This window comes from Parus major, chromosome 5 (genome assembly GCF_001522545.3).
Source record: "Parus major isolate Abel chromosome 5, Parus_major1.1, whole genome shotgun sequence".
Lineage (NCBI taxonomy): Eukaryota > Metazoa > Chordata > Aves > Passeriformes > Paridae > Parus > Parus major.
Genome location: NC_031774.1, coordinates 54,804,260 through 54,815,337, shown reverse-complemented (window position 1 = coordinate 54,815,337; position 11,078 = coordinate 54,804,260). Strand labels below are relative to the sequence as shown.

The 11,078-nt window shown below is 39.9% G+C and overlaps 1 protein-coding gene across 2 annotated transcripts in view; it reads left to right on the top strand.

Annotated features, from left to right (window-relative positions):
• The window catches only part of BRF1 (BRF1 RNA polymerase III transcription initiation factor subunit), a 172,263-nt gene that overhangs the window by 83,587 nt on the left and 77,598 nt on the right, over positions 1 to 11,078 (top strand). Inside the window, exons 1-3 of one of the 2 annotated variants that reach the window (XM_015630575.3) lie at positions 640 to 926; positions 3,173 to 3,322; positions 4,910 to 5,003. In XM_015630575.3, the coding sequence (XP_015486061.1) occupies positions 3,205 to 3,322; positions 4,910 to 5,003 (212 nt within the window). In that variant the 5' untranslated portion in view covers positions 640 to 926; positions 3,173 to 3,204. Of the gene's footprint in view, positions 1 to 639; positions 927 to 3,172; positions 3,323 to 4,909; positions 5,004 to 11,078 lie in introns of those variants that run through there. The other variant, XM_015630574.3, reaches the window with a different exon arrangement.

Here is an 11,078-nt window from a genome sequence, read left to right as displayed (position 1 = left end):
ACGGCCGCGGCCGGGCTGCTCCAGCCGAGGGACGCTGCTGCGGTTCTTCCCCTTTCCCCGCAGCCGCCGTGCCCCGCCTGTGCGCGGCCGGGCCGTCCCGCCCATCCTCCGGCATCGCTCGGCGAGGAATGTCCCCCCCGCTGTGCCCGTTCCCTGGGGGCGACCTGCAGCGCGGAGCGGCTCTCGCTCTCTGCGGGCCCTGCCTTTTTCCGTCTGGAGCACTGTTTCGAGCATATCTCGAAATTGTTCTTACATCCCTCTTAGTGACTGTGTGGCATCAAAGTTCTTCCAAAAGTCCAAGTTCCAAGTCAGAATTGGGATCAGGACAGAAGGGAAAGTCTTCTGCAAAACACATAGTGCTTTCTCACAACATGAAATAATGTTTTTCTTGTGATCTGCTTCATGGACCCCAGCATCCCCTTTGAGGAAAACCAGCGGGGTTTTGCCCGACTGTAACTTGTTCGCGTGTGCAGGGGTTGCAGCCCCAGAGATGACCCAAAGGCAAAGGGGACCCTCCTGCGAGCAGGGCACCCTCGGTGCACCCGTGCTGGTTTGGTGCTTCTGGAATGAAGCAATTCGTTTGGGGTTTGCACCTTCTAGCGTTTCTTGTTTATTTTCAAATGTTTGTATCCATGCAGGACTTGTCCATGCTAACCTGGGCTCTGCCTCTGATTTATATATTCACTGTCTTACTTTTTTTGGGTTTTTTAAGGCTTGCTATTTAAAAGCCACCCACGTATTCATTTTCTGACTGTTTGGTAGCTTCAGAATTCAAATTAACGATGTGCAATGTTTTGTCAAATGACCTGTGGGCATGAATGCCAGCAGAAATGTCTGAATAGCTACAATGCAAATGTGTAAATGCTTCCGAAATTCAACTCAGCTCCGGAGAGAGCGCTGACAGTTGCTCTTTGCAATCTGGTGAGGTATGTGGTGAATTTACGTGACATCTTTCATAGAAATTCTGGTCCAATTGGCAGTATTATTAAACTGAAGTTTGGTCCTGTAAAGTTTGACTCCACATAAATAACATTGATTGATGAGTGGTAACTGAAAAAGGGGTTTTCCTAAAGGTGAGCCTATTTGTTTGCATTGTGTACTACTATTATTAATTCAGTCCAGTTGCTAGAGGGTTCCCCTAACAATGGTAAGTGTAATTGTTGTGCCTCTCCAAAGTGAGCTATTGAAGGTACTTGATTTGTGCTAAAGTCAATAACAGGGTTACAAAGAAAATTGCCAGGGGAGGGAGGCCTTGGGCTGTACGACCCTTCCAAAGATGCCAGGTGAATTTTACCAAAATGCCCCGAGTGGCAAAGTTTAAATATCTTCTGGTAATAGTATGTCAGCTAACAGGGTGGCCAAAAACATTTCCAATTGTTTTAGCAACTACAGGATTAAAGTATTTTTGGAACAGATAATTCCAAGATACGGGATTGTGGAACCAATAGATTCAGATAGGGGGACTAATTTTACAAGAAAGTTCCTTTAAGGAGTTATGGCTGCTTTGAATGGAACCTTCTTATCCCATGGCACCCGCAGAGCTTTGGCAAGACCCAGAGGAGATACTCAAATGTCTCCCTTTGAATTGTTATTGGAATTCCTTACCTTTGTAATTCTCAACCTGGGGGGGGGTGGGGGGTCTGTGTGTGGAAATAAGTGATGTATATTTAAAACAATACGTGTCCAGGATATTGTCTGCTCCATTCTGGCAGCTGCAGGACCTGAAGCTGGGCACTCTCTGGATAAGAAGAGATGGAAAAGCAGACCAGTCATTGCTTTGTAACATTGCACATGTTCCTGTAGTGCCAAGAGCAAAGTTTAAATGTACAGCCAGGCTATGGCTTCTGAAAGATTGGGTTTTCGATGTTGAATTTGGAATATGTCATTTCTCCAGAGCAGAGCTTCATAAAGTCATATTTGGAAGTACAGACCACCTGTCCTTAGAATCAAGGGGATTGGTAAAGTTCTCCTAAACCTTTGATTTTTTTGGATCATGTTTGGGAGGGGACTGCAGCCTCAGTTTTGAGGGAGTTTGAGGTTGAAAGTTCTTGCTTTATAAGTGCTTTCATTTAAATGCTTCTGCGGAGCTGACAGGCATTATCACCTATGGTGTGATCTTGGTAATTATGGATAGCAACAGGGCATCATTGTTAGAACTTGGTGCTAAATGAAACTGCTTTGATTAGTTGTAAATCCCTAAGATTTTTTCCAGTGTTTTGAGCTGAATTTTCATCTTTATTGGTTTAAGTGCTCACATAGGGGATCAGCAGAGGAAATTGAGTTGAGACTAATAGTTAACAATTTACCGTACATCATGGATTTTCGGTCAAGTGATAAAAGGCTGGCAGGAAATGAGAAATTGATATCTCAACTAAGAGTAAACATGTGTTAAGTGTAGCTTTAACAAGATTGTTTGATAAATTATAAATTGGTTTAGGCAGAGCACAGACTGTACTGACATATTTTGGTTAGTTTGAAGCTGATAACACCAACGCTTGAAATAAGTTTATACATCTGGAGGAAGATCTGTGGCCGATGTAAATTGTCATAGTGCTAATGATGTTAATTGGGTTTCAGCACTTTATGCTGATGGAAGTCTGCCTTAGTGTCTGTAATAAACAGTGTTTTGTATTCTTGGAATATGAGTCTGAGATGCAGCTGGAATCAACTTTAAAGGTAACTAAATTTTTGTTAGGGAGGATTTTAAGCAAATGAATTTTTTTCAAACTTAGTTGTTAGTTAGATTTAAGATAAAACATGCAAGTTACTTTGTTACTTTTCTAGAGGTGTTATAAGAGAGATGTTAGAAGTTTTGTGCCTAAATCATGTCCTCATTCTGTAAAAGCTTTTGTAAATGCTTCACTATGGGCATGCTTTCCCTGATACCAGTAACACTGCTCACATGTCACAGTCAGTGTGTGCAGCCTTGGATGCTGAAAAGCATGTAAGAATATTTGTGCAGTGCTTTAAAGATCTCATGTCTATAGAGCAAGAAATTATTTTGTTTTAGGTTATCTAAAAAAGTCCTTCTAAAGCTTAGTGGTAGAGGATCTGCCCAGCAGCACAGTCTGTGTTTGCTGAGGTGAAGCCAGACGAGCACAGCAGCCTCGCTGTGCTGCATTTCCTAAATCGATGTTAGGGTTAGACATAATTGTGTTACTTTCTGTTGCAGATCCGTGCTTGTATATCCCCCGATTTGCACACATGCTGGAGTTTGGGGATAAGAACCACGAGGTGTCCATGACGGCTCTGAGGCTGCTGCAGAGGATGAAGCGGGACTGGATGCACACCGGCCGCCGGCCCTCGGGGCTCTGCGGAGCGGGTATGTCAGTGCCTGGCTGTGTCCCTTCCCCACAGCAGGTGGGATGGGGAAGCCTGGAACAAATGAGGACTTTCCCTTTTCATTGATGGTATCCACATTCTAGGGGTTTTGTTCTGTCGGGTGTCTACAGATTATATAGGTCTTCATCAAAATAGTTTCTGAAACTATAACTTCATTTTTGCCCTTGCTCCTACAGTACTTGCTCGGACCCTTTGTAGCTTACAATTTGAATTATTTTTAAGCTCTTTCCTGGTGCTTTTCTTGCCCCTACTCTGCAGGCTCTAGCTGCTAAAAGGTTTTTTTGTCAGCTAAAATGACACCATTAGTGCAAACACTTTGATTTGTGTCTTTACACAGAGTCTTATGCAAGAAGTGCCCTCTTTGACCTGTTTTGTGAAATTATTTTTCTCTCTTTCTTCATCTTTTTCCAAGATCCATTGCTGTCATGATGCTTGCTTAAAACCTATGGGTTTGGGAGGTCCAGGTTGAAAGATAGTAGCCAGTGGGGTGAGAGTAACAAAGAGCGTAGGTAGTCACAGAGTTCATGTATGTGCTTTATTTTATTTGAAAGATCTTACATTGGTATGCATGAATAAGAAGTAGTGCTCAAACCTTTGAGAGCCCAAGACTATGCAATTTTTTTGACATTTCTAGCCCCTTTTTGTTAATAGTACTTGATTGTTGCACATTGCTAGATATTTGAGTATAGTCTATGGGAGAGCAGTCTGCTCTTTGATGCGCTACATGGGCTGTATCCACACGAGCAAGTAATTTAATTCAGCAGACATGGATCAATAGATGGAGGCAGGTGGTGCTGAGCCCCTTCCATCCATCCATCCATGCAATATGCAGCTCACAGGCTGGATTGTGGACTGGGTTTAGTTTGGCTCTCTGGCTCAAAAGTCTGTGCTACATGTAGCTCAAATAACCAGTGGTTAGTTCAGCCCTGATGTTCCTGTTAAGAGCACTTCAAATACATACCAGAAGTGGAGCTTTGGTTTAGTTTCTTCTACAAAAAGCACTTTTTTATTCTTAAAACTGCTCTGTGCAGTCAGCTACTGTATGATTGGGGGGTGGTGCTTCAAAAAAGAGCTGGTGCTCTGAATCCACACCCCATGTAAATGCAACTGGTTATCTGGCTGTGTAGAGGGTCTGGAAGGAAAGCATTTGGATACCAGCAAGACAGGGATAGTAGTGGCAGCAGTGAGGAGACCAGCTTAGGCACATTCACTGTTTGTCTGGAGATTTTTTTATTTGGGACAGAATTCAGTGAGTTCTGCTAAAAAGATGGTAACTGAAATAAGTAATCATTGAAATGTTCTTGTGCTGTAGATGAACATAGTTTCCCAAATGTTAAAGCACAGAATTTTTCAGGGTGCAACATGCACTTGGCTTAGTGGGTAGAAAGCAAAGTTTGTGAAGTCAAGTCCATCACCAATATTCGGGGACACAGCTGAGCATAGGCATTTACAGCTCTTCATCTGAAGGCAGGGAGAAGGGAGAGGGTATAGTTACCTGACTGTTTTTCTGCTTTTCCTCAGGAAATTTCCCTCTTTTTGATAGTAACTTTCCCTGTTTGTTCTCTAGCTCTGCTAGTGGCAGCAAGAATGCATGACTTCCGACGGACTGTTAAAGAGGTCATCAGGGTGGTGAAGGTTTGTGAGTCTACATTAAGGAAAAGGTCAGTGCAGTCTTACTGCTTTTATCTTTCATTTACAGTACTGAACAGTGATATAGTCTAACATAAATGTATATTGGAGAAAACCAGGTTATTTTTGTAAGTGCCATGAGTCAAATAAGTATATATTTTGGCTGGTCATTTTAAAGTATTAACACCTTGCCTCTTATGTAAGGCCTCAAATGCTTAGCAAAGATGGTAAGGGATGCTGTGCCTATTTAACAAGTGAAGACTTAAAGGCAAAATAATGCTATGTCAGTAATATTAACAATATTGTTATGTCCTCAGATAAAATAATTTATTGATTCTTAAAGCTGACAGTCTACTGCGAGATTTTTTCATTAATCCAGAAGCCAGGTGATGAAAAGTCTTGTCTTTAAGCTGTTATTGAACAGAACTTTTCAAAATATTTTTCTGAAATGTTCATTTTTGGTAGTGTTGCAGTGCTGATAGAGGACAGCACAATGAATCTAATGGTAAGTTAAGTGAAGGACCCCTGAAAAGTTGGAATTTTCCAAGTACCTTCTGTGTGTTTATTTTTTTAAAGATCAAGTGGTATTTCCATAGTTTAATGATGTAAGCAGATACCCAGTTTATGTCATTTTACTTTTGAAAAGTTGTAACATACTCTTTCCCCATAGGCTGATTTAAAAATGACTTAACTGAAATTCCATGATTTCTGTTGCCCACAGCTGGAAATTTTTCTGTCACCAGTATATTCTGATGTTTGTTCCCCAAAGGTCTGTCTTTAGAAATCTTCCTTAGTGTCTCTCTCCACCTTGTTGTGATCAACTTCAGCACATCCAACTGAGCCCAATACTTGTTCAAAATATTCACTTATTAATTGCAGAAAATGTTTCTGCCCCGGATCTTCATTGGTGAAACAGGAATGATGCCATTTTCCAACTATGCATGGGTGGTATAGGGATAAATTTAAAGTGTTTTAAATGCTTCAAGGTACTGCAGCTATAAGGATGGAGCAATACCAATGCCACTTCTTTTTCTCTGGCCAAAAGGTGATGTGTTTTAGTTGTGCATTTTGTATGATTAATGAGTTGTGCACCACAGTCTACTCCAAGATGCTTTGGTTAAATAGCTGAAGACTTTGTACTTACTAAGAAAATAAGCATAATAAATTAGAGTTGGAAGGAAAATTAATTTGAGCAATTGTTTCAAGCGAGAAAATCTTACTTCAAAATTCATGCTTTGAAATGTTTACTCAAGTCACACACATCAACTAAAATGACAGCCTTATTTACTTTGACAGGGTAAACGTGACAGCTGAATTATTTTCAGGCAGCTATAATTACAACTATTTATCATGAATCTATAAATTTGATTGATGTTTTTCAAATAAGAGCACGTTATATAGTATTTAACGAAGGCAAATAAAAAAAATACCTTTGAATAACTCTTTCTGCACTCCATTTTTTTCCTCTTTTTTCAAGAATTCCTTTCAAAATGCCATCAAATAGAAATTGTCTAAATGAATAAGAACTTATTTCACATTCTTAAAAATTCCTTTGCTTCTCAGTTTGATGTGCAGTTTTATTTCCTTTTAATTATAGTTGCTCTGGTTGGTAAAGAGTAGCTGCTGCTGTGTTTTCTGAAGGTGTTGTATGCTGTGCTCACTGCTGATGGCTTCGCCCTGACAGCTCTGGAAGTGAAACCCAACATGAGTCCAGATAATGCCGACACTTCCAGCCTGCAGGTTCTGCTTTGTGGTTTGATTTAGCTCCCAGTTGGCTTCCTGGGGAAGCACAGACCATTGGAAGCTGAGTTTATTTTTGGTGGCAGAAGTCTGCAAGGGAAGGCCCCACATGATGTGTGTCTGCCTGGGGGGGACAGGAATGCGTGGATGAGGATGCAGGAATGATGCTCTTTAAGAAATCCTGGTTGGGAATTCTTGGGAATGTTTGGGGAGGACCCTCAGCAAGGGGTGGCAGCCCTTCCCTGAGAAGGGCACTATTTCTGGTCCTGGCAGTGCATGGATTAGTTCACCCTGTTGTGCATCAGCTGGAGAGAAGCAAGCCCATGTAGGAGGCTGTGTCCTCTTTCCCTGCTCTGAGCTGGAGGAGGAGCTCTTAGGAGGAGGCTCATGGAAATGTGAAGTATCTCCTGGTCATAAAAATTCATGATTTGGTCGTACAGGGAATCTGTTTTGGATGGAAGAAGCGACAAAGCATGGCCCATGTGTGCTGTCACTCGTCTTCCAATCAAGAGTTCTTAATTTGGGCATCAGTTTGGTTAAAAAGCAATGCTTGTTTATTTTTAATGTGAGTGGGTTTTTGGAATATTGCTAGAGAAAACTTTGCAACCACTTCTCAGGGCCTTCTAGCTTTATGTTTTGAAGCACACAATTAAAATGTAAAGCTTGTTGCTGTTGTTGAAAGCGAACTTATTAAATATTAATAAATGCACTGATAATTCTATCTCATTTCCAGTCTAATTGAAATTATATTAACTTATATATCACTTTATATATTCAAAGTACTGTACAAATATTAGCTAATTAGTCAAATTGTTATTTTCTATGTAATCATCCGTGGAGGTAGCAAAAATTAACTTTTAATAAACCCGGTCCTTTTATTTAGTTCAGTCCTCATATTGGTGCCTGTGTTCAATGCACCTGTCTTCACCTCTGTCTTTTTAACCTTTAAATACTCTTCCCCTTCATCTTTTTATTCACCTCTTGCACGCTTTCTCTGCATTCTGCATTTTCTGTTATCTTCAGTAGGAATAATCCTTGTGATACTTGTCCATTGTGAATTATCTAATACTGTGCCACCCTTACTCCTGTTTGAAGATGTCAGGCACTTCCTCCATAGAAATAAAAAAAAAATAAAAAAAATTAAAAAAACAGCTTATCTTTCTTAACATTTGCATTTTGCTGCTTTTACTTGCTCACTTTATCTTTAAATTGAACTGCTTTTTGCATAAAAAATACTTCTTCTCAGTTCCATAAAATACTGTCTGCTAAAAAACTTATTTGTGATGAACTTCAGAAGCAGTAAAGCTTCATTTAGAGGAAATTGGAACGAAAGGCCAGAATGGGTTTAAACAGCTCATTTTTGAGGTGAATGTTTTTGTCTCACAACCTCTTAGTGTTTTGGGAAGGAAGACAAGACTTGACATGAAGGGGCTTCATTTACCAGTTGTAGATGTTGCAGGAACTCTCATAAGGGTGTGCTTTTGCTTATATCCTGGGGACCCTGCTACAGCTCTTTCAGTGACCAAGGTTGTAATTTCCTGGAAAAATTAAAGATCTATGCATAGAGATGAATGTCCTGAATGTACTGCCTGTAGCTTTTCTTTTTTTTTCTTTTTTTTTTTCTTTTTTTAATTTTTCTTTAAAATTTCTGTAATGTTTGGCTGGCATAAACCTTGTGTCCAAGCTCTCAGTGCTGTCTCAAGCTGGACAGATGCCTGTGAGAGCAGGCAAAGAGAGGAGCCAGTCCGTACATAGTCTGGAGTCAGGATGAGAAGGGAAGGTAGCAGGGACATGGGTAGCTGTGAAATTGCTGTTATTCAAAACACCAAAGCCCTCTCAAGGCCAGGACTGAAAGGAAAGGCGTGTAGAAGTCAGTGTTGGGCTGTGATCCACGTACAGCCATGCTAAAATTCTGTGGAGGGTTTCCAGTGAATCAGTGAGAGCTGGACACCTGAGGTGCTTCAGCATGGAGGGGCTGAGGGTGCTCAGAATGTCAGAGTCATTTAAGGGCTCTTGCTTGAAGCGTGATGTGGAGAGAAGCATTTAGAATGCCAGGACATTTATTTCATGTAAAGGACCTTGTGGAGGTGTCTGCTCTGATTCCAGCTCAGCAACCAAGCAGCCCCTTCACTGGCTGCTGCTGCCATAAGCTAAATTGAGCAATACCTCATGTCTCCAGTTAAATCAATTCAAGTGGCTTACAGATGATTTCTAGAAACATTTCTAGTATGGTAAGTAAAGTACAGCTTGATCCATGTGGGCTGATACTGCGTACCTTTGTAAGTTGGATTGTCTGGTTTAATAAAAAAAGGTTTTATTTCTGAGGAGTCAAATTTCACAGGCAATGTTCCTTTTTATAAAAGTCCAGCTTCTATACAGTTAGCAAGTTAATACATTTATTAGTTTCCTAATATATTTTAGTACATCATACTTAAAAATATAATTTCAAAATTACTTGGTGACTCTTACTTTTGAAACAGTCAGTAACTTATTTGCACTAACTCAGGCCTAGATCTTGTAAATAGTTTTCCTGTATTTGACTTTCCTCATCTGAGTGGCTGTTAAGAAGTTGAACAGCTCTATTTTTCTTTTCCAGAAGATCATAGAGTGCTTTTGACAGACCACAGCAGAGGAGCTGCATTAATGAAGCAGAATTTTAAGGAATGCTAACACATTTTGTTTCATTAGTGTGGTGTGAGCATTTGAATCAGGGGGAAAAAGAAAAGTTTTCAGGTGGTTTAGACTGACAGAGTTCTGGGATGGCCAGGGATGTGCTGTTGGGATTATCCAGGGGCTGACAGTGGACCACAAGTGTTAATGGAAGTTAACTCTTTATGCAAGCATTTGTAGAATAATGGCTTTAAATTTTTTCCAAATGAACTTGTGACAGTTTTAAATCTCTGTGTTGGTGTGAGCAAGTTCCTAACTAATTCTAAAGGGTGCTTTATTTGGTACAATTTTTAGAGGTACCTGTTCCAATACTTAGAGAAACATCAGAGAGTTGCCAGCAAATGAGCCCCATAAATTATCAGTCACCTATTAATTGGAAGTAAATGACTTTGTGTGTATACTCTTTGTCTATTGCAAAAAGATATGTATTGATGGTGGAAGTTGTGTAAAGGTGAGAATATTTCTCTTTAACAGTTACATTTGGCCAGGAACAGACAGACTAATTTAGCACAGCTTGGGTGATAAGTTGTAAGTTGTAAAACTACAGCAACTGGATCACCTCTGATTTTGTCCTTACCTTTAGTAATGAGATACTCATTCACACAGGCTTAAAACAACCTTTTATATTACTGCAAGTACATGTAAAATTATATATATGTACAATGTTTACATATCAGAAAATTACTCTTCCATTTATTTACTTACTGGTGACTACTGGAAAACTTTTTGTTACGTCATGTAGGAAGCATTTAATAACTATTTCAGTTATGTGTTCTATATTAAATATCACTTTTAGGGTATGTGTTTACATACTCCTATAAATAGTTCATTGTAAACATTGTATGGCTTGGAAAAAAATGAGAGAAGGATGATGCAACAGACTGTTAGATTTGTAGTATAGAAATAGTGATGGTTTGAACTCTGTTGTGAATTCTGAGCTTCTCTGCTGTCAGTGCAGAGGTTTGGAGTGGCAAGAAGCACTGGTGAGGGTTAAATTAAAGCAGTGGGGATGTTCTGCAGTATTGTGGTTCTTCACTAAGGCACAAAAGTAAATCGCTTACTTTTCCAGAGTTTGGAATTGTCTGAGGTGTCAAATCAGCTGATCTATTGCTAGAATATTTGTAATTGATACAACAGTTAAGATTAGGCAGATAACCATGTAAATTATTACTTACGGTTTTTATTTTGTAAATTTGGGAAAACTCAGAATTTAATTACTAGCACCAGTTTATCTTGCAATAAAGGTTCTTTTTCATATATTTCTGCTAACAGTGTGGCATATCAGCTTTTTTTTTCCTAATCCATTGATAAAATACTTCAAGTACTTTAAAAAGACCTCTCCCAACAGGTAACTTAAAGGCTGATGGCTCAGGCTAAACCCCACATTCCCTCTTTAAAAAAAAATCTTACTCTGAAGCTGTCATTTGTTTGCCCTTCTGTATGGAGATACCTCTGCTCATTTCTAGATTTCTAGAGCTCGATGCTGATTGTGTGTAGGTAGAAAGACACTGTGGCTGTTCATGAATGGTCAAGTTCCTCTTGGGCTTTAAACTTGGGCTCCTGAAGCATTTGTGAGTTGGACTCCAGAAGTCCTTGTAATTTTGTGTGCTTTGTTGTACCCACTGCTGCAGAATCTCAATTAAACTTTAAAACCAAGCCCTTAACTGCACACGAGTCTGTTTTTTCCGTCACTGTGG